The 23267-nt window shown below is 41.9% G+C and overlaps 1 protein-coding gene across 2 annotated transcripts; it reads left to right on the top strand.

Moving 5' to 3' along the window:
- Nucleotides 1-3097: 3097 nt before the first annotated feature.
- CANX (calnexin) lies at nt 3098-23038 on the top strand. 2 transcript variants are annotated; one of them, XM_059860409.1, is made up of 15 exons: nt 3098-3210; nt 10971-11159; nt 11602-11675; nt 12261-12319; nt 12555-12696; nt 13998-14079; nt 15223-15415; nt 16321-16510; nt 16792-16905; nt 17380-17536; nt 17829-18044; nt 18470-18589; nt 18693-18831; nt 18995-19083; nt 19662-23038. In XM_059860409.1, exons 2-15 carry the CDS (start codon nt 10974-10976, stop codon nt 19713-19715), a joined length of 1815 nt encoding a protein of 604 aa, XP_059716392.1. In that variant the 5' UTR covers nt 3098-3210; nt 10971-10973; the 3' UTR covers nt 19716-23038. The 2 variants fall into 2 exon arrangements, with proteins under 2 accessions (XP_059716392.1, XP_059716393.1); XM_059860410.1 differs by lacking the exon at nt 3098-3210 and adding an exon at nt 3536-3558.
- The last annotated feature ends 229 nt before the right edge of the window (nt 23039-23267 follow it).

The raw sequence follows: 23267 nt of genomic DNA, 5'->3' as shown, positions 1-23267 counted from the left end.
TCAGGGACACTTCCCAGCTTGTGCAAATGGTATCAGGTGGATAGATTGTCTTCTTCCACCTCAGTACTGTGTCTGCCTGTCTCTTTCCATCCATCTGTGAGTGTTCTGTTACTACTTCTCTGTTGATTTTTTCTTCTATTTATCTGCTTCATCATTACAATTAATTTATAACACTTTTTATATTCATGTTTATTAGCTCTGAAAATGGCAGGACTTCATTATTTCCCTTTAAGATAATTATCCTCCCCCCACTGCAATAATGTTCACACATCTTTTCCCATCCTTCTCTCAAGCATTGTCTCCAGAGATCTCTTTGTAACAAAATGTTTTCCATGGAAAGCATTCCAGGGCACATGGACATTGCTCTGTACAGTGATGTGAGCTTGCCTTCCCTCCTGCAGTTCAAAGTTTGAAAGAGCAAAAGTCAGTGTTCTCTCACTGGTTGTCTGCCTTGACTGCCTGCTCCCTGCCAGTGTGGTGTCCCTCCTGTCACGCTGACCTGCTAGATTTTCCACTTGCTTCTTGCCAGTTTTCCAGAGGAGATGAATTTGAAATTATGTACTACTAGTGCTTGAAATGCAAGGAGAGCTTCAGCAATGTGGCAATGCCCTGAAGGGATTAAGGAAGGAGGAGCACTTTGGAGATTAAGTTAGAGGGAATTATGAAAATACCAGTGGAAAGCACATGAGATTTCTGTCTGATAACACTCAGGACAAGAAAGTTCCCCAAAATGGAATTACTCACAGTTCTAGTGCACTAATAAACTGACTGTTGCCTCTCACCTCTGAGGTGTGTATATTCAGGCTCTGCCAGTCTCACCACAGTGCTTGATTTCTGCCTTTCCAACTGCACTGCCAAAGTCAGAGAGCAACACACTTCCGGAGTGTTTGTCAGTGTGACAAAGCAAATCTGCTGCAATAAAGCCTGAACACACCAAAATGTTTTTCCTTGACAATGTCATGTTTGCCATGTGGTATCTGCCATTCTCTTTCTTTCATCTTCCCTGCCCTGGCACTCGGGAGTCTAAAAATACCACCTTCTCAGCTGCCAAAGCAGTTAAATCTCTGTGCATGTTTCTTCTGTTTCCTTTACTCATCCCTTTTGCTTTCCTACTGGATTATCTCTCTCCTATACTCATTCTGTATTTCTTTTATCTAAGTTCAAACATCTTGAAAATCCCCGCATAGGATATGCATTTAGCAGACTTTTTTTTCTTTTCTTTTTTTTTTTTTTCTTTTTTTTAACTTACAGTGCTCTGTTCTCCTCGATGACAAAGCAGCACAGGCAGGAGCCAGCTCCAGGGCTGCCTGCCTGTGCCATGATTCAGCAGGTTGTAAAAGGAAGGAATGTTTTCTTTTTTGGGAAAGGGTGGGAGAGAAAGGTGTTTGTGTGTGTATATTTGACTTCCTGGTGCTTCTGTGATTTCAGCAGGAGTATTATGCTGTCCTGCAGTCATGTGGCAGTTAATAACCTGTTTCAAAATAAAGGCTTGAAAGACATTTGGTGGAAAAATGGGTTTGCCTAGATTGAGGAGGGCACTTGCTAAAATATACTGCTTTGTTACTCTTTAAAGTATTTTTCCATAGTGTTTTTAGGTTCTTCTCTAAGGATTTGATATCTCCTGTGCTGCCTGTTTGTGACTGTTTCCCTGCCTGTCTGCATCTTCTGCTCAGTCTGGGTACAGCTCAACAGAGCAGTTTAGGAGCCAGCTTGGTGTCTTTCTGGAAAAATGTGTTTGATTCCAAACTTCAGTGCAAGCAGAGATTTGCTGATTTCATTTATGCTGAGCCTTATTTCTGAATGCTGGGGCCCTGCTTGCTTTGTCCTAACACGGTGGAATTTTCTCTGTGGGGAAACTTATACGGCTGACTCATTGCATCAACTCAAAACAGATTTATGTTTACAAAGGAAAAAAAATCACCACCCTTTCTTTCTTACTTTTCCCGAGTAATATTGGATTTGTTATTCCTACAGAATACCTCCTATCTCCTGGAACAGGCTGCAGCCCACAGACCACATAGGAGCTCGCTTTGAGCTGGGTGGTTCAGACACAGCTTTCTATGGAACTGCTCTCAGCTGGTGCAGCTCAGAGACAACGCAAAGGTGCTGTGACTTCCAGGCTACCAGAGCCTGTTTTCCTCACCGTGGGGCTGTGTTCCCTGCCCTCCCACATGGCTGTGAGTGTGGCAGGACACAGAGACTCCTCAAGTTTAATCTGGACCTTGTTCACATGGTCCCATCAAACCCGGCATCGCCTTCGGCCTGCCTGTCCCATCAGCCCACCAAGGATACTTTTTTCTGTATTTCCCTGTGTTTCTTTAATGATTCGATGTACAAACATTCAAAATTTACACAGTATTTCACCTGTTCAAAACTACGGTACTTTCATTTTCAAAATACAGCACATTTGATAATGTCCTGTGCTGCCACATTTGATATGCCCTTGCACAAGGCCTTTGGGCAAGCAGCTGCTGAGCAGCACTGCCATGTTCTGAACACGCTGGAGTCTGGGTCACTGTTCACTATTTTATTAAACCCTTGGCTTGTAATTGAGGAAAATAGCCACGGGATACACTGAATTTGCTGATTAGGCAAGAAAACCTGAACACCCTTTCTAAGGAACGAGAAGACAAAAAGGTAGCTCTGCTGGTTAACACGGCGGTATTTTATGGGCCAGAGGGTGAGAGGCGTGAGGGGATTGGGGGGGGGGGGGGGGGCGCGGAGAAGGTGTGAGGTGCTGGTGCTGGCCCTGGCCCTGGCCCCGCCCCCTACCGCCCCTTACCGCCCTCTATCGCCCTCTACCGCCCTCTACCGCCCTCTACCGCCCGCAACGCCCTGTCAGCCTCCGCAGCGCCCCTGGACCGAGACCCGTTGGGACCCCGCCCACATCCCAACGGCCTGCCCGCAACCATCCAATCAGCCGGCACTTCCTGCAACCCCGCCAACCAATGACAGCGCTCCACGAAGGGCAGCGCCGTTGGGGGCGTGTTTAGAGGCGGGCCGGCTAGTGAGCGGCGGTGATATCAACCAATCAGAGCGCAGAGCCGGCGGCTGGGCGGGCGGCTAGGCGCTCTGTGTGCCAATAGGAGAGGCTGAGCGCCGTGAGGCGGGGGTGGGGCTGGCGCGCGGCAGATAGGCGGGCGGCGGCGGGCGTGCGGGCACGTGACGGAGGTGAGGGGAGCCCGGCGGTGGTGGCCGGGGCGGCGGAGGGTGAGTGTGTCCGTCCGTCCGTGTGTGCCCTCCCTCCACAGCCGCTGCGGCTCCGGAACATCGGGGCGGGGAACGGACTTGCCCGCGGCGTGAGGCGGTGGGGGAGCCCGGCCTGTCGTGGGGCGTGCGGCGGGGCGCTGCTGGGCCCTGGGGGGTGGGCGGCCCGTGCGTGGTCCCGGCCCCATCCCGGGAGTGGGAGGAGGCGGGGACCCCCGGAGTCAGGGCGACAGGGACTGCCCGGGGAGGCCCCTGAGGCCGGAGAAGGGCGCGGGGCTGCGGCGGCGGCGCCGGGTCCCGCCCGGCACCCGCAGCGCTCGGAGCGGCCTGGGGGGAGCGGCGGCTCTTCTGGTAAGTTCTGGGAGCGGCGCTCCGGGCAGCGGCTGGCGCTAGGGCCGCGTGGTGGAACCGGGAGGGAGGCGAGGGTCGCACGTAGATGTGGGCAGCGCGTGGTTTAGGTTTTATCTGGTAACGTGTTCCATGTCGGAAATGATCTTGAACGTGCTCCCCATGAAGCCCTGCAAAGGGCGGTCAGGGGGTGGGCGCAGAGCATGGCGTGGGCCTGGTTGGGGCTCTGCGAGGGGAAGGAGAAGCCTCTGGAAGGGGGGAGCTCATGGCGCGGAGCTGGTGTCCCAACAGGTGAAGTGCAGGCGAGGAATCTGCAGCAGGAAAACCTGAAAATTTAAAGGAATTGAAATACCTGCTTTGATTTTTGTCCCCCAAATATCCCATTGGGTGTCTTTAAAATAGCGTAAAAATGACATCTCATTTCTGTATGAGGATTGTATTGTGTGCTTTTAAAAGAAAAAAAAACCCCACACCTTTGAATTAAAGCATGTACAGCACGCTGCTTTCTTATCTGTACTGATTCTAAAGTGTGAACTTTCACATGCAGGTTTGGGGTTCAGAACTTTCTAGGCTACAGAAAGAGAAATGCTGCAGGTGATCTGGTTGTGAAGGGAAATGGACCTGTATTAATGACAGTAGTGATGGTAAAGGTCCAGACCTCAAGATGTTCAGTGTTAACATAATTAATGCTGCAGAGCTTCTGCAGATGATAGTGGAAAACTCTTTCTGGAACTTATTTAGAGTATGTTAGATGTCTGAAAACTGGTCTCTAGGCATGTAATGTATTTCTAAATGTAGTGTGTTGATTTCACGTCGTCAAGTAAGCATGGTTATCACATGGGTTTTATGGGACAGTCTTGCACGTTGTGATTTTGGTTGTTGCTAAAGTACTGCAAAGAGATAGCAGAACTATAATAATGTATGAGCTAATGCAGATAAAATAATGGTTAAATATAGGTTGGTATATATATTACTCTAGGTTCACACTGAGGTACCTGACTTCAAAGACCACTTTATTCTTAATTCGGCTGTATTTGATGGATTTATGCAAAACACTTAATTAAATTGGGAAAAGGTCTGAGTAAAACTTTGTGTTTGTATTAACTTCTAGTGTTTCTAGTTTAAAAAAACATTATGAAGAAGTTACTTGTACAATTTACAGGCAGCATCACAAGCTGTGTATGATACGTAAATTTCTTTTTGGGATCAACTGCCCTCCTAGGAGGGGAATCTACTGTAAAATAGTAAGAAAGTTTTGAATTTCCATCAGATTACCCTCTCATTTGGTGTGCTGTAGCACTTCCCCCTGAGTAAATGAATAAATCCTTTACAGAGAATGCACTTAGACTTGTACTTAGCTTCGTCTTTTCCTTCCTTTTCTGGCCTTTGATTTTCTGCTTCTGGTAGTAATCATGGTGGCAGCCTGTTCTTGCTGGAATCAGTTCTGTAGCAGAGCAAACTTGAATTGATTTCTAGGTATGATGGTCTCAAAGATCTTGGGGTCCCTCCAGATCTGCCCCCACTAATATAATTTTCCTAGCAGCCCATCTGTTTTATGAGGTCAAAAAGCCTCATGGTTCTGTCTTACCCTCCAAGGACTTCCAGTTCTGCAGGAAGGATATCTGTGCTGACAAACAGTATCTGCTTTTTGCTTCTCTACTGTATCTGCACTGTTGTACATTATTTTTAGAAATTGGCGTATTTGAAATGCCTATTAAAAGCAAGCTTTGTTGCTGTCCCTTTTCACACCTAATCTGTTGCCTGCTTTGTGCTCTCTACAACCAAAACAGGAGGCAGATTTTTTTGTGGGGATCCCCAAGAGAGGTTTGGCTAATCCTTTCCAGGAGACTTTTTCCTCGTGTAGAAGTATATCCCAGCCACTCCTTACTGAAGGGAAAAAAAAAAAAAAAAGGATGTAGGAGGGTAAACCACCACCATGACCACCATGGAGAGTTCTTGACTCTTCTCTTCTTAGTAAGGTGGTTTTCTTTTGCCTTGTCTGCTATTCATTGAGTTATGATGTTAAAGGCAGAATCTTCACAACACTGGAAGCTGTCAGTATTTCACAGGAAAACAGTATTTCAGAGGAAAAAGTGGTGTCTGCATTATATGAATTGTTGTATATACATGAACACATTTTATTATATCGCCTTTCGAGGGGTGCCGTGGCACTGTACTGGTTGTTGAAATTACAGTATTTGGCCACACAGTTTTCAGCTACACCATGGTCTCCATCCCCCAAATCTGCCTAAAGACAGATCAGACAGGTGCAGGTGACAGACCTGCACTCGAAACTGTGATATTGAGCTGGCTCTGCTGCCAACAGCTTTATTTCCTCTGTCCTTGGCTACTTACTTTCACTGGTACTGCTACACTTCTTTTTGCTTTTGCTGCTGGATTGACCTGGGGTATTGATTCAGGGTTAAAATATCATGGCGGAAGGACTTCGAGCCATCTTAAACCAGCGGCTGGTTCATCATGAGGCTGTGTAAACAGTTACCCTGGCACCGCAGAGGAGGCAGGATGTGGAAGGCAGAGGGATTGTGAGATGTAGAAGAGATTTCCTCTGCTCTTCAGTAGTTCTGACTCTAGGAAATTAGTGCACTACCAAGTAGGGTAACTGAGCCTTTGCTCAAAACCCACAGAACTCTCATTTGAGAGGGAAAATGTATATCTGTGTCTCAGCCTCTCTGTTCTTGTCTCCTTGCAATTTTTTTTATGTTGTGATGAATCATCTTTATGTTGACTTTAAAGTTTTCTTCCCTAATTCTTGCCTTGCACGAGGCGTTATGCTTGTTTTCACTGGTGTGCTTCTGCTGTGAATACCACACTGAAACCCAGTGTTGGGAGCACAGGACTTTGCTAGCGAGTTTTGTTCTTCTTTGCCTAAGTAACTCATCTGAGACTTCAGGTACCACTGAAAGAGAAACCATTGATGCTCATCCAGTTAAATTGCATAGGCGTTGTTTGTAGTAAGTGTCTTGTTTTTATAGGATCTATTTTGTCTGACTCTTTAATTATTTTTTAAAAAGAGCGAGTAGTAAACCAGATAGCCAGTAGCCATTGAAATGTAGTTATGCATTCTGAAATATGCTGTATTAAGAACTGGCTTGATGAACCACTGAAATAGATTAGTAACCAAGGAGATGATTAAACTGGTTTTGCAGGCTCTGACCTGACAGGGGAGTTACTAAACAGTATGTTCTGGAAGAATGATAGCAGAGAACTTGAAGATCCTTCTTATGGGCAATTTAACTCTCTTACAGGGGACATGTATGTTAGGGAGAATAGTGACAACTGTCTGTTGTATGAGTGCTTCCAGTGTTGTACCAATAATAAAGAAGAACTTTCTCCTTTATGCCCAGAAAAAGGGGAATTCTAAATAAAAATTAATCTATGAAGATGCATGACTCTCTTGGAAGCCTTGAAATCCAAAGGTAGCAATCACTTAGTCCTGCATGGTAGGAGTTGTGCTTTTGGGGTAAGATCCTGATAAGTTTCTGAATCCCACTCCAGTTTGGTTTTGATTTTACTTTGTGAAAAAGTAAAGTCTGTAGTGCAGATGTTCCAGGAGACTGTTTTCAGCACTCTGCTATAGATCTTACAAATACTGGGGTAAAATGTTTCAGCCTTTTGGCAATCAGGTGCTCAGTGCTCAGATGTCAGCTCTGAAGTTTTCTGGGGTAGAAGCTGGCCATGGGTGTGTGCAGAGAGAACAAGTAATCTGTAGCACTGACAGTCTCAAACTTTGGGATTGCAGTAGTTTCCCCTTCAATCTGAGTGGTGTGCCAATGTCTGTAAGTGACTGAAGACTTTATTTTAAAAAAAGTACATGGAGTTGTTATCTCTGACTTAAAATGTTGTTATGGTGAAAGTGATGGTTACACTGAAGAAGAATGGAGATGTCAAAAGCTCTCACCTATTATGAAAGTGTTCTTTTGTTAATGGCTTTTGGCAATTGCATGATCAGAAATATACCAACCTTCAGAAATGCTGCACAGTTAAACCTGAAGAAGGAGGTGCAGGCAGAGTAAAAAATGGCTAAGGATGGTAATTGCTTGGAAATTGGACACTTTTTAAGGAAGAAGTCAGATCATAATGGAACAGGTGAGAGTGTCTGAATGTTAGACTATGTTTGAGGTGGCTAACTGAACACCTGTAGTTGCCAGCCACTTAAAGTTCTACTGAAAAATTGATTTATGCCTGTTTTGTATAAAACCTGAGTTGTATCTCTCTACCCCTTCCTTCCTCTTCTATTTAGGAATAACCTAATTTACTAAGGCATAATTGTGTTTATGTTGTGTCCCTAAGGATTGTGTAAAGTGAATTTTAAATTTTTTTCCTGTAGCAGTACATCCATTATGGATAGAAGTAGCTTTTTAAATATCGAAAATGTGTGCTTCACTTAAATTGCTCTTCTGAGAACATAGTGCCTTTTTTCTATAATTTAGTCAGCTTTATATATTGTTTTAGGTTAAACAGAATAAGGAGTTTGTCATGATAACTGGCAGGTTGTAGAAGAAGCTACCAGCCTGTACTCAAGGTATATAAATGGTAGCTTATGTTGAATTTGAGACTGATTTAATATGTAGGAAATGTCCTAAGCAGCTTTCTGCAGGGATATAAACTTGTGACAACTGCTTGCCAATGACTGTAAAGAGGTAAGGATGTGAAACTACATTAGCTCATTAGCTTCTCTTCAGACTTTTCAGCTTTCTCTCTCTCTCTTTTTTTTTTTTTTTTTGGGGGGGGGTGGGGGGGTTATGATGAAGCTTGCTTGGGAGCTTGACCATGAAATACTTCTTCCTTTAAATGAGGTTCAGCAAGGCCTCAAATTCAGACAGAGCATTAAATGATAAGTGTAGCAGGGTAGATACCTGTGGCTGTATCAGGAGCACAGACATGCAGCAGCAGCAGACTTCTGCCCCTGCTGTGTGGTCCCTGGCAGAATTGTCTGGTTTCACTAAGATGCTTTGACAGAAGAATTTCTGAGGCCACGTGCCTTTGCACCTTGGGTGTGAGCATTTACCAAAGTCTATTTGCTGCTGACAAGTATTTTCATAGGGTTGTAGTTGAGGTGGGATTGTAAGGTAGGTAATTATTACATATAGAGTCAGTACTGGCAGGAAAGTTGTGGGGGATGACTTAATTCTTTCACCAAAACTTTAGTGCTGGTTGGCTGCTGGTGAGATTACTTAAAGGATTACTTGCATGCTAAACCGTTAATACCCTTTGCACAAGGCTGGGAGGAGGGGTGCAGAAACTCCTTCCTTTTAGGAAGGGAGAGAATTGGCTGATTTTTAACTTTGGTATATTTTTAAGATTAACTTTGTCGTATCACTTTCCAAATCATGACGTGCTTATTCTATCTGTATAGTATAATTTGAAAGCAGTTATAAAACTGTATTATCTTCCTGAATTTAGTTCTATTTTTAAAATATTTAGTGAAGCTGTATTGGTAAGGTAAGACAAAATGAAACCTTTCCATGGGAAGGTGTTTTTGTGCCGTTTCATCCATGGTTGCTTCAATCACGCAGGGCACATCCAGAGTTCTAAAGATCACTTTTTCAGATGAAGTTTCAGGCTCTTATTTCTGTATTGCTTTTATGCTGCCGGGTATGAGTTTATTCAAAGAACACATTATCTGTGCAAGAAGAATTTGCAGCTCCAAGGGTACTGATGTCTGCTTGACCCTTTTCAGTCCTTGGTTTTGTGTTGCGGCTCTCACACTAATAAGAGCTGTTTTGGGGTCTGAAACTATTTTCAGTTTTGGCTGTACACTGTGCATTAAGCAAACAAGCTTTGCTCATATATAACAGCCCTTGGAAGTTTTTGTCAGCTATTCCTTCTGGAATGATTGTCCTTTTGGCTCAGAGGTGTTTGGGTGCAGTTGCCTGAACTGAGTGGGGGAGGTCTGTGCACATGCGTTTGAACTATAATCCTCAAGGCCGTCACCATTGTTGGAAAACTGGCTGCAATTGCATGTTCCTGTAGTGACAAACTGGACATGACCTCAGCTCAAGTCTTTAAAATACAATTTTGTTGTAGTTAGAAAACTACAGTTATAACGTTTTAAAATCCTCTCTGTCATTAGAAGTAAGTTAAAGAATAATCTAAGAATGGTAGATCTAGTGTGCAGCGTAGTCTTGGAAAATTGGATAATGCTGATAAGCTTTTGAGAGTGTAAACTCTTTTAGTTGCCTAAACATGCATAGGAAAGTTGAAAGTTGGTTTCCTAGCTTGATCTTAAACCCCTACAGGCACTGTTAATTCTGCTTGAGTTATGTTTGAAAGTCTGCAGGGCTGCCATGTGAGGTAGGAGTGTAAGGGCAGGAGGGAGGGGTTGTTTGGTTTTATACTTGTTTTCCAAAAAAATTCAGTCTCAGTTATACCTTTGGTTTTGGGAGGAAAATTTGGAGTGGGATTCAAAGGAGAAAAGATGAGCAAGGTGCAGGTTGCTGTTGTGAGGGTTTTGGGCAGATAAAACTGAGCAGGGTTCTGGGAATGTTGCCTTCTGTATCAACCTAAAGATGCAGTGATCTTGTCTCTTTTCTAGGAGGAAAGTCAAATTGAAACCCATTTTACTTATAAGATATTTTAAGCTCCAGCTTGCCAATATCTATTGGGTTTTAGGTGTGACAATGGGCTCAGGACTTTATGAATTAGTTAGTTTAGGTGTGATATTTTAATTCTGTAAGGCTTCAGTTAACAGCTACTCTTTCCTTGGTCATGTTGTTAAATTAGAGATTGAAAAAAGGGAATTGATTCAAGTGGCAGTTTCCAGCAGCTTCAACTGCTTGTAGGCATCTTCCAGTAGTAGAAATGACTGTTGGCAGTAATTCTACAATAAAACCTGGGGAAGGGGGTTAATTATTGAAAGCACCAGAGCTCTGCATTTGAAAGGACAAGAAATATATTGAACAGGAGATGAGGATTGAGTACTCTGCAAAAATTACTATTTTTGAATAAAATAGAAAATTTTATTTCAATTTCTGAACTGAATGGAAGCTTGAGTTCCTGCATGGTGTAATTAAAGTCCTTCATAAGCATGAAATAGGTTTTCTTTTTAGGCTTTTACAGCCACATATGTTGTGGTGTCATGTATGTGTCTGCTGTCCTGCTTGTGGGCTGTGACAGTGTAAGAGCAAAATTATGACACTTCTGCATGATCTGCAGAATGTGTACATGTGGTTCTCCGCTGAGTTAATGTCTGTTTGATATTAAAGACTTAGCTTTATGTTGTGTTCCTTCCCAGCTTTTAGAGCTGTGTCAGGCAGATGCTGTAAATAACAGAGCTGGAGAGATAAGTTTGCACTTCACCTGTTGCCTTGGATGCTTGTATTTGTACCAAGAAGCATTGTGTGGCTCTGTGTGCAGTGCTGGCTTGACCACTTTGCCTTGTCCTGTTTATTCAGAACATGGAGCTGAAATGGCTACTGTATGTGACCCTGCTAGCCCTTGGGATCCTTGCTGTCCAGGCACATGATACGGATGAAGACAATGATGCTGATGATGTAGGTGATATTGAGGATGACTTGGATGATGGTATTGAGGATGTAGAAGAGTCCAAGTCTGAAACAAGCAGTGCTCCTCCAGCTCCAAAGGTTTGACATAGCATTTCTTTTAACAATGTGTTTTGGTTAATTCGAGTCTGATCAGAGTTGTCTTTATTTTCTTAACCTGTTGTAATGTAATAAGAGATATTATCTAGGGGTAGGGCTTGCAATTAAGCTTGGCTGCTTTGTTCCTGTTTTTGTGTCCCCCGTGTTATTCCAGAAGACTTAGATCTATCCTTGAAATCTGTGATGTGAGTATCAGGAGTTATTGCTAAAATTTCCAGTTAGATATATTACTTGAGTTTTAGTTTCAGACGAGCACAACAACTTGGCACAAGCAGCAATATTGATGTAATTTCTGTGTTTGTGTTTCAAGAATGTCCAGGTGAGCTGTACTTGAATGTAGGAGGGAGTGTGAGCTTTACATGCCTGTATTTCTGTAGAATAAATGTGTCTTGGAAGGTGCATAAATGCCCCCCTTTTCCAATAGGTTACTTACAGGCCCCCTGTCCCAACTGGTGAAGTGTATTTTGTGGAATCTTTTGATAAAGGAACTCTGGATGGGTGAGTATAGTCTAAGGATGATTTGGTACAGCAAATAGTGTAAAATCATGGTGAAAGGCAATGAAACCTTCCCTGCAGAACTTGTATCATTCAAAACTGAATCAAAGGACCCCTCTTCAATTGGGATGACTTCTTGAGGCTAGGTGTTCAGATGCTGAGTTAAACCAGTCCTTCCTTAAGTTCTAGTAATAAGGGGGAGGTGAGGCCACTGCGTGTGGCTTTTTTACTTTCCTCAGGTGATGTGAGGATGGTAAGGCACTGCTTCTGGTTTTGTTGTTGGTTTTTTTTTTGTTTTTTTTTTTTTTTTTTGTTTTTTTGTTTTTTTGTTTTTTTTTGTTTTGTTTTGGTTTTTTTTTGTACAGGAGTGAGGTACTTGCTCATGAGGCTATGGTCCTACCTTGGGTTGGAAGTAGCAAACACAGAAAAGTTTGTGGGCTTGGGAACAGAACTCCTCAGGGGATCAAGATTCTGGGGTGTAGTCATGAGACAGCAAGGGCTGCCTTATCTTAAGGGCAGGATTTTTTAATGTATGTGTGTGGTAGGGGGGAAATACAGTTTTCCAACCATTGGGTGTCTGTCTTCTAGATGGGTCCTTTCCAGAGCCAAGAAAGATGACACAGATGATGAGATTGCCAAATATGATGGTGAGTCCAACCCAGGTTTTGGTTGATAAATGTTTCTGATGCTGTTTGTCATGTATGAAAAAGAGGTGCAAGTCTTTCTTTTCTGTTTGGTTCTCAGCTAAAATTGTATTCACTGAAGAAAATGAGATGGATGTTTATATACCTGGCTAATAATATAAAATGTAGTTCTAATTTAAACAAAAGATCCACTCAGCGATTTTAAGATAAATTAGTGTTTGGTCAATTTCCTCCCCAGGTAAGTGGGAAGTCCAAGACATGAAGGAAACAAAGCTTCCAGGAGACAAAGGGCTTGTAATGGTAACCCGAGCCAAGCATCATGCGATTTCGTCCAAACTTTCCAAGCCATTTGTGTTTGATACCAAACCTCTTATTATACAGTAAGTAAAGAATAATTTGATGTTCTGTTGATTCCAGGGTGACATGATAGCAAGCTGAGGTTAATTCCATAACTGAGCTTTTGTTGACTGGAGGTCTAGATGACGCCAAATGCTGTAATATATTATTACACTGTTTTGAGTAAGAGTAAAATAGTAACCCAGATTCCTGAAGTGGGGAGTTAGTAACAGCATGGGTCCTTCTGAAGCCTGGAAAAAGAAGTCTCTGCAAACTAGTCGTGGTAACCTGTCTTGTGGCTTCAGTTTACTTGATTTAATTGTGGTAACAAGGTCAGGCAACTGACTTTTGTACTGCTAATTGTGGAAGTCCTTGTCCTTTTGAAAGAATGCTGGCCTGTAAGTAGGTCAGGGCACGTTCTTATACAGTAAACTGCCCCCTGTTAGGGAGGAGAAGTGGACAGAGGGGTAAAGATGGATTTGTTTCCTCCTTCCTGTGTCTTAGTTCATTTGCCGTGGAAGATGAACTCCTTACATTGGTCACAGCTGTTGTAGAAGAATCTACTTGCATGTGTGTTAGACTAACAAGTCAGAGGAAAAACATAGTTCTGTGAGAACAGTTGAATTGTGCACTATTAGTGATGTTATCAATTTTAAACAAAGAGTAAATTAATTTGTATTTGCACAAGATAATGAATTGGTCACTTTGCTTTGCACTGTTTAGTTTTGGCTCAAAATACTAGGCTAAAAATAAAGCCCAGTGATCATCCACTCCAGCTCCTGGCATTGTGAGAGGATCAAGCATACTTAGCTTATTCCTGACAGAGATGTTTTGCCTTTTTCAGGCTCCTTGGCATGCCTAAATACTGTTGTATGCCTATAATCCAAAAGGGGCTTCTCCTAAAATCCAATTGTTTTTGCTTTGTAGTCTTGCAAATTGAGTTGTCTGTCTACTGTAGTAGTTGTGGGGAAAATAATTGGTTTGCCTCAATCCCTGTTGAAATGTCATATACTGGAAAGCCTTTTCTTTTTCCTCTCTACTTCTAGGTCGTTATCGTCTAGGCCAGCACTCAATTTCTTTAATCTCTTCTGTCAGGTTAATTCTTCTAAATCTTCAATTTTTAAACTGTTTCTCAGGCTCTTGTGAATATTTTCTTAGTCCTTATATCTATATGTATCTATATGATGGTATCTTAAATCATTTATCCAGTGAATATTAAAAGCAAACAACAACAAAACAGTGTTACTGTTTATTTGTACTGACAAAATTGTAATTGTGTATTGCAAAAATAATTTTTCCTCACATATAACGTGCTCTCCCCTCTTCTATCCAAAACTAAAATTAGGTATGAAGTAAACTTCCAAAATGGAATAGAGTGTGGTGGGGCCTATGTGAAATTGCTTTCAAAAACCCCTGAGCTGAACCTGGTGAGTAATACTCCTACTTTTGGGTAGTAGCTGGGAAAGAACTTGAAGTTTTTTCACTTTGCTTCTCTCTGAAGAAACCTTTTTAGTGAAGGCGGTGGGGCCTGATTGCCCAAGTACTTTGCACTCAGCATTTTCCCAGTTCTTTCAGTTGGAGAGAATAAGTACTGAAATGTGACGGCCTCTTGAGTGGAAACTGAAGTTCCCTAATAGCTGAGCAGTTGTAGACCTTTGCCAAACTCTGCAGTACTTCAGATTTTCCTGGGTTCTAGAACGAAGAAGGCGGTGCTTAGGAGAGCGGCCAGCTCCTAGTGCCTAAGAACTGCATTTTGTCCTCTCATTGAAGTGGGTTTAGCTTGTTCAGATGACGCTGAACTGCTGGGTAACCTTGCATAGGCTCTTGTAGCCTATGGGTTTTCTTTAGCCATTTTCCTAGACTTTATAAGATGTACCTTTTATGACTTGTTATCCATCCTTCTTTTTTTTTCTGCAGTCTCATTGGAGTTGTATTATTAATACCATTTCCAAACTATTAAAAAAACTCCAAAACAACCACAAACACCCAGAATGCAACTTGGCTGCCTAATCAGTTTCATATGTGCATTGAATTTTGAGATAACATTAGCAAGAACAAATAGACTTGCAGAGTTCAAAGATGATTTTATCCAGTTAGAGCATAGATTGAGGCATACCCCAGTTCAAAAGTGTAGACTAAATGCAGCTTGGCTTCACATTTAGTGCTGCTTACCACTTTGTGTGAAAGGAACTCAGTGGCCTTGCTAGCCTTTCGTTATTGCCAGTAGCTGATACTTCTAATTGATAGCTTTCAAAATACTTTGTTGTAATGCAGAGATATACTTAAACATGGTGGGTGTCACAGTAATATTTTGGATAACACCTGAATAGCTGGTGTTTTCCATGTGGAAAGTGGAGCCCAAAGAGTGTAAAATTAAATAGCTGGGATAATTCTTAGCACATTATTTTTGCTGGAGGCTTATATGAGGAACATAAGCTTTAGTGTGTAGACTTCATGGGTTTGATATTCAAGTTGCAGAATAGCTTTTAATGAATTGGGAATTCTTATGGCAGACAATGACTGAAATTGTATTTCAAGATAATGGAGTGAGGTATTGTGTTGTTTTATAGGATCAGTTCCATGACAAAACTCCATATACAATAATGTTTGGCCCTGACAAATGTGGAGAGGACTATAAATTGCACTTCATCTTCCGGCACAAAAACCCAAAGACCGGCAAATACGAGGAAAAGCATGCAAAGCGTCCAGATGCAGATCTGAAGACTTATTTTACTGATAAGAAGACTCATCTTTATACTCTAGGTATGGTGACTGCTAACTAAGCATATTAATAATTACTACATCTTCTTCACCAGAAGCTCAAAGTGAGCCAGATGAACAGGTGAATATTTGTGCCAATGCACCATACAGCTAAAAACTACTTGAAAGTTTCAAATGCAAAAACTGATTGTCTGTGCAAAGGTTTATTTCATCCTTCCAGGAAGTCTTGATTCATGTAAGAAAGGTCATGCAACTTGAACTTAATACTTAAAGGAGAACTGAATTTCAGGGCAGTTGTAAGTAACTTGAACTAAGTATATTTGAAATAATTATCAGCATATATACATTGCCTGAATGCTGCCTCTGGGTAACATGGGGTACGCTAAGCTTTAGATGTAGAGGCATCATAGTTTGTTGTAGTTTTGTTTGTATTTTTTTCTGCTTTCATGTACCAGACAAACTCAGGAGTTCTTGAAATAGTGTCTAGTATTTTAGTTATGATCAAAATCTTTCAGGAAATACTTAGGAGTGTCTCTGTCTTTTCCTACTACAGAGACAGCAGTAGATAAAGAAGTGAGATTAAAATCCTGTAAGTCAGTAGTAGGAAGTCTTAGTCTGGAGTAGAATATGAGTATATACATTCTTACTACTAAAGCAATACTTCCTTTGCCAAAGTCAACTTGTTGTGGTAACTGCTAAAGCACTTTACAAATCTCCATTCTTTTAACACATGTAGGACTTCTGCCAGGAGTCTGCCTTCTCACAGGGTGAGATGTGGTGCATCATTAGTAGTTGCACTTTGGTGTAAGGAGAAAGGTTTTTAGCAGTTCTTTAAAGCAGTTGATGGGTAGGTGGTAGCTTGGGCTGTACAGTGGGGATGTGTGATGCTTTATGACTCATGCTTTTATAGTACATGCAATGACTACATCAACTTTCTTTCCTTACAGTCTTGAATCCTGACAATAGTTTTGAGATACTTGTCGATCAAACAGTTGTCAACAGTGGGAATTTGCTAAATGATATGTCACCTCCTGTGAATCCACCCCGAGAGATTGAGGACCCAAATGACCAGAAGCCTGAGGACTGGGACGAGAGACCAAAAATCCCAGACCCAGATGCTGTTAAACCAGATGACTGGTAAGGTGTTGGAAGGGTGGAATTGAGGGAATCCTTAGCCCCATAATTTTGTCCTGATCAAAATTAGTAGTAGTACTTTGCAGTTGGCACCTTGATATGCCATGAGGCACGTGTGTTAGAATTGCAAGGCAATTCCTTTCTGAAATCATGGAGTGACCCTGACAGAAGGGAAGGTGGCTGGCTGTCTAGAGCAGTGGGCTGGTTCAGAGTCTGTAGAATCATGCCTTGGGCTTAAGAACTTGCGTGTTGTCTACGTTAACTCATAATGCTCTGCCCTCAAGGGATGAGGATGCTCCTGCAAAGATTGCGGATGAAAACGCTGTGAAACCAGAAGGCTGGCTGGATGATGAGCCAGAATATGTAGCAGACCCTGATGCTGAGAAACCTGAAGACTGGTAAGTTTGCTACCTCTTGCAAGTAGCAGCACTTATTTCATTACTTTGGTACTGACGTTTGCAGTTCATTGTTGCTTGCTGACAAAGTTGCTGTTCAGGCTACTTTTCTCCAAAAGTAGAAGGTAGTGGTCTGAGGACTCATGTTCAGCATTCATCTCCACATTTTTCAACTCTTCTGTGACTGTAAGCAGAACAGGGCAGGGGTGTTTACCTTGAAGTAGAACCTACTTGGAAGGGGCAGTGGGGGAGGCTGTGCTCAGGGGCTGGATTTTGTTGATCTTCTGTGCTTCACAGTTAGTCTTTGAAATCCTTGTTCCTTCTGCAGTATATTTATCTACAGTCTTATGCTGTACAAAGTTTCAGTGTCTTCATTTAGCGGTAGGAATTTGGATTTTCCCAGAAATCGGACATTGTCTGAGCCAAATTCTGTATGAAGGCAAGGGGTGGACTTCAAAGCTGAGTTTGCCTTTTCAGGGATGAAGATATGGATGGTGAATGGGAGGCACCTCAGATTGCAAATCCTAAATGTGAGACAGCTCCTGGCTGTGGTGCCTGGCAGCGCCCAATGATTGACAATCCAAACTACAAAGGCAAATGGAAGCCTCCTATGATTGATAACGTGAACTATCAGGTTTGTGTGTTCATTGCTTAAGCTGGTGGCCAATAAGGAATCTCTCACAAAAAGCAGAATGATTTAGATTCAGCACATGTAATTAGAAATGCAAGTGCAGTCACTATTGTGCTGTATTTCAAGTGGACAAATTCAAAGTGCTTTCTTACCAGGCATCACTTTGATTCCCAAAGACTGATGAGTTGCGCCTGTAGATGTTGTAATTAAGTGCAACATCTCTCCATTCATAATGGGCTGAAAACTAGTATTTGTCTTCTAGTAGATGAAGCTGAATGTCTTTTGTCTTTTCTAGGGTATATGGAAACCTAGAAAGATCCCAAACCCAGATTTTTTTGAAGACTTGGAACCTTTCAAGATGACTCCCGTCAGTGCTGTGGGACTTGAGTTATGGTCCATGACATCTGACATCTTTTTTGACAACTTTATTATCTGTACTGATAGAGCTGTGGCTGATGATTGGGCCAGTGATGGATGGGGACTGAAAAAAGCAGCTGATGGTGCTGCGGAGGTGAGAGAGGAAGGTTTAATTGTGTGCTGTGGAGTGGAACAGTAGAAGAACCTCTGCTGTTTTCTCTCTCAGCCTTTGTCAATATATCTGTATGTGCTAAGGCTGAGGGTTTTGCTAAACCAGGTAGGAGCCTCAATTCATAATTACGGTGTGTTAATGGTTGCTGTAAGTAACTAAGAGTACTCACTGCTCTCTTCTGAGATTTTGCTCTGATATTTGGACTGTTTAGCCTAATTCTTCATTTGTAAGCTATGGGAAAAGTACTTGTGCAGGTTAGTGTGATTTTTTTTTCTTTTTTTTTCTTTTTTTTAGGTCTGAAATACAATGTTTGAAGTTGCAAAAAGCCTATTTGATAATGTTGTAGCTTAAAATTTGCTGCTAGCTTGCTGTATGAGGTGGATTTTGACAGTTTTTTGGTCTTACAGCCTGGTGTTGTGGGCCAGATGATGGCAGCTGCTGAAGAGCGTCCCTGGCTTTGGGTAGTCTACATCCTCACTGTGGCTTTGCCAGTGTTCCTTGTTGTCCTTTTCTGCTGTTCTGGGAAGGTAATGCATTTCCTCTGATAATTAGCCCCATGTTTAACAGGATGCTCAGTAAAATGTGCTTGAATGTCACAAATAATGTCCTGGGTTTGTCATTGTCTTTCAGAAACAACCAAGTGCTGCAGAATACAAGAAGACTGACGCTCCTCAGCCTGATGTGGTGGATGATGAGAAAGAAGAAGAAAAAGATAAAGGGGAAAAAGAAGAGGAGGAGGAAGAGGAGGATGCAAATGAGGAAAAGCTTGGTAGGTAAACTAGATAATCTTGAATGATGTTCTGATAGAATAAACCAGCAGGATTGGCAGAAATGGAATATAGCCAATGGTGAACTGGAGGTAAGTGTCAGGAAGGAGAATGTTTTTGGGGTTTTTTTAAATTTTTAATTTTTTTTCCCATTTTCCCTTGAAGAGAAGCAGAAAAGTGATGCTGATCTAGGAAGTGCTAGTCAAGAGGAGGAAGAAGAGGAGGAGGAGGAAGACAGGAAACCTGCATCAGAGGTAAGAGTGCCTAATCTTTGAAGGAAGCTTATGCATTTTCTTTCATAGGTTGTGTAGAACAGACCTTACTACAGTGTTAACTTTTAACCCTCCCTCCCAGTTCAGAACTTTAGAAAACTTAATCTTCCTGAAGAATAGGAATTGCTGTGGCTAACTTGAGCAGGCTTGAGCACCCTGCTAAAGGCATTGCTGTAGACCCTGCCTTGAGAGGGGAGTGGGACTGTTGGAAGGCAGCTTCTTGAGGCAAAGGGCTTACTCAGCTTCAGGTTTAGTCAGGATGAGACCTTAAGTTCTCTACACTGACACAATGACTCAAAAATGGGTGGAGTCTTGCTTGGAGTTAAAGGATTCTCCCAGCAGCAGAAGCTGTTGAGCACTTCCAACAAATGGTGTACATCCACTGAAAACAAAGAATTTGCCCGTTTGCACAAGGTACTTTCAGCAGTAGGTCCTTTAAAAAACTGAATTCTGATGTAGAAGTGAAAGTGGATTATTTTTCATAGACTTTCTCAAAATGGTTATGAAGGGTATATTTAGGTTTTATTTTATTGATGTTTACACAAATTACTTTCTTGCAGGAGGAGGAAACTGTGAATAGATCACCCAGAAACAGAAAGCCAAGGAAAGATTGAAAAAAGTCATAAGAACTTGATCTGTGATTTTTTTTTTGTTGGGTTTTTTTTTTTTTTTTTTTTTTTTTTTGTTGTTGTTGTTGTTGTTGTTTTCAAACATGGTTCTGGGAGAGGACCTTGGACACCTTACATTGAAACTTGGACAAACCTCAAGATTTCACCATCCACAGGTTCCAGTCACACAATCCAATGTAATGGAGTGTCTAGCAGTAAAATATTTGCAATCATCTGTTTTAAAGAGCATCATTCCTGTAGAAAGAAAGCATTTAATATAATGGGCTGTGGATTTTGGAATGTAACATAACTAACCTTTTCATTTTTGGTTTTAAATATTCTTTTCTGTTCTGAAGTAGATTGGTAGAATTTTTCCTGTCTCAAACCTTGGCTTAATTTAATATATTAATTAGTGAAATATAACAATGAATCTTGAAAGTGCTAGGTGATAAAAATGCAGTTTTATAACTAGTTTTTTTTACAAATATGTAAATTCCTAAATGCACCAATGTCTTTATATCCTGAAAATTTGGTAATTGTTTGAAGTTGTCAATGCATTTGACAACACCCCTGCCCTCAAAAGAAAAGACGGCTGGGGGGAGATGTATGGGGAAAACAGTAGTGAAACTCTCTAATCAATCAACTTCATTCTTTTGTGGGGAGGGGAAAGAGGAAGAAGGGGTGGAAGGAAGGGGTTAGGCAGTCTATAAAATATATGCATATTGTGCATGGCTAAAGCCCTATTAAATATTGACAAACGATCTAGGATTTGAAGTGGGTCATCTTAATGTGGCATTTAATCCTGCAGAGCTTGCAGACAGCCAAGTTTATTTGTTCTTGAAGTCTTTTTGTAAAGCTGAGGGTTGCTGGGGGGGTGTGGTTAGGCTACTTCCCCCTTTGCCCTCTGTTCAGCCATCGGTGTTTTCCTCTCTATGACGATACAGCTCTTCCTGAGAGCAGCTTTGCCTCAGTTGCTGAAGCACTTCATGTTCAGCTCATTGTCAAACTCGATTTCATAGCTAGGCCTGCTCTTTTCCGGGGTCCAAACACTGAATTAAGGCAGTGTCCCATATCTTCTCACTGTTGTCACTGTATGTCTGCTGTAGAAATGGGGGAGGTAGGCAGGTAGACAAGTTAAAGTGAGTATTTGTAAAGGAAAAAAAAAACACAACCAAGATGTCAGTATTGTAGGTGGGGAAGGAGCATGTGGAATCTCTTAACTGGTATGTGAAACTGTTTTAAGTCCTTTTATCTGCTCTTTATATAACAAGTGCATTCTAAATTATATTGTGAATGTTAGAAAATTCCAATTCCAGCTGAATAAATTTTTTTAAAGTGTTGAGTCTACCATACTACACTGTTTCAAACACCTTTTTTTTTTTGTGGAATGCAGGTGAGCACTACAAGAGCATTACCTCTGAGGGTCAGATGGATGTAATTCATTACACTGTACCAAATATGTTTGCATTTGGATGTCTATGTAGATAAACTTTTGCCTTTGTTTAGAATGAAATTAAATGTCATGAAATTATTCTTCTTGCACTGAACTTAAACACTCCAGTGTTGTTTGGTGATATGATAGGTATAGTGTGTGGAATAGTTCCCAGGGGTTGTGGGTGGAAGAGTGTTCCAATTACCTTGCAAACAATCTAACCAATTACTAAAAGACTCTTGTTTTTTGTTTGGTTTTTTGTTTTGTTTTGTGTTTTTTGTTTGTTTTGTTTTTTTTTTTTTTTTGTAAAACAACTTTTGCTGCCTGTCCCTATGTTGTATCCCTTGGTTGTTGTGTTTAAAATATTAGTGATCACAAATGCATAGCAGGATTTCTTGATCTCTCTGCAATGTACAAATAAACTATTGCAAGCAAGACACTGGAAGTAATTTCAGACTTCTGTTGGGAGCTATTGCATGTTTAGAATGCCTTTGCCTGTTGAACACCTGGTCAATACTGCTCCTTATTGCAAAAATAGCTTATACTCTGACATGGAAGATGTCATAGCTTAAGCATTGCTACTAGCTTGTTCTCAGGACTGTATTTTTATCAAGGAGCAGCTGCTATTTATGACTCTCAGTCCTTTGAGATGAAGTATATGTAAATGGTTTCAATTCAGCTAATGTTTTGAGCACAACATAAAAATCTAATTAATCTAATGGTTTTTTATCTTAATATGCAAATTGCCTTAAACTCCCAAACAATCCCTCTGCATACATGTTCTTTCAAAGCATCAAAAGTGAACTTGAGATCTGCTATCAGCTTTTAAATAGCATTATATTAAAGCTAATTGTAAATCTACATTTGCTTCTGCTAATTCTCCTGAAAAAGTCCTGTCTGCATGTTATGGCTTTTTTTGATATCATAGTGTATGCTTTAAATAATCACTACAATAAATTAAGACTTTCCAAAGTGGATAGACAAGTTACTTTTTATCTTGCTTTCTGGCTTGGGTGCCTCAGTTTAACCTTAGAATTGCTCTTATTTTTAAAGTCTTGGAGGAAAAATACAGCTACCTGCCTATCCTCAGTGCATAAAGCATAGCTGTGTTTTTTAGAGTAGTAAAACTCCACCTGGCTGTCACCTGTGAACTGTGTTTGGAACTGTTACAGATCCTGGAAGGTGTATTTGGGCCTTTTGTGTCTGAGCAGCCAAGGGTGGCAGCTCTTGACAAGGATGCTGAGCTTGAGGTGCTGTGTCTGACAAGGGGGGGGGGGGTGTTAGGCTGACAGGGTGAATCAAAACAAACCCTGTGGGCTCTGACACACAAGGCAGAAGTGCTGAGAGCAGCTTTTCTCCTGGAGCCGGTGGTTTCTAGGGGTAGTTGATGGGTCAGGGTGCATCTAACCCACTAACTAACCCCTTCCAGCAGCAGCCCTGGATGTGATCTCCCCTCGCTGGCTCTGCTCAGGACTGAATTGTCACAGCTTGAGGCTGTGGCCTCTCCACTGTGCTATGAATATCTGGTTTTGAGATTGACTCCTGTGCCTGAGGAGGGTTTCTTGCAAGTAATGACTACTTGTACATGTCCATGGTTTTTTCTTGCTCCTTCCTTACTCCTCCTTCACAAACTCAGCTCCTCCACTGAGGCTGTGGGTACAGGCATGGGGCTTGTGACTGCTCTGCTCAACCCAAACTGATGGTTAAATACCCTTCTTGCCTCATGGTTTGTGAAAGGGGTTTTTGGTTGATTGGGCTTTTGTTTTGGGGTATTTTTTTGTTTTTTTTAGTGTTGCTGGACACAACTACTGTGATTTCATGTTCACTTTAAACAGGTACTTGTAGAAGCAACTTGAAAAAAAATGTAAAAAGTAATCAATAAAGAAACTTAAATCTGGTTGGCTTTCTTTGTCTAATTAGCAAAGCTGGATCAGCCTTCAGCAGGTGCGGGTGCGGTGACCCGCGTCTCTCGCGGTTTTTGGCCACGGGCGGGCCCAGCGGGGTCTGCAGCGGTGCCCGGGACACGGGGCCGGGCCGGGCCGGGCTCCGCTCCAGCGCACGGGGCACTCCTGCTGCCCGCCCCTCCCTGTCAATCACCCGCGGCCCCGCCTCCTGGCTCTTGATTG

This window comes from Haemorhous mexicanus, chromosome 15 (genome assembly GCF_027477595.1).
Source record: "Haemorhous mexicanus isolate bHaeMex1 chromosome 15, bHaeMex1.pri, whole genome shotgun sequence".
NCBI lineage: Eukaryota > Metazoa > Chordata > Aves > Passeriformes > Fringillidae > Haemorhous > Haemorhous mexicanus.
This window is presented reverse-complemented; position numbering and strand designations above follow the sequence as displayed.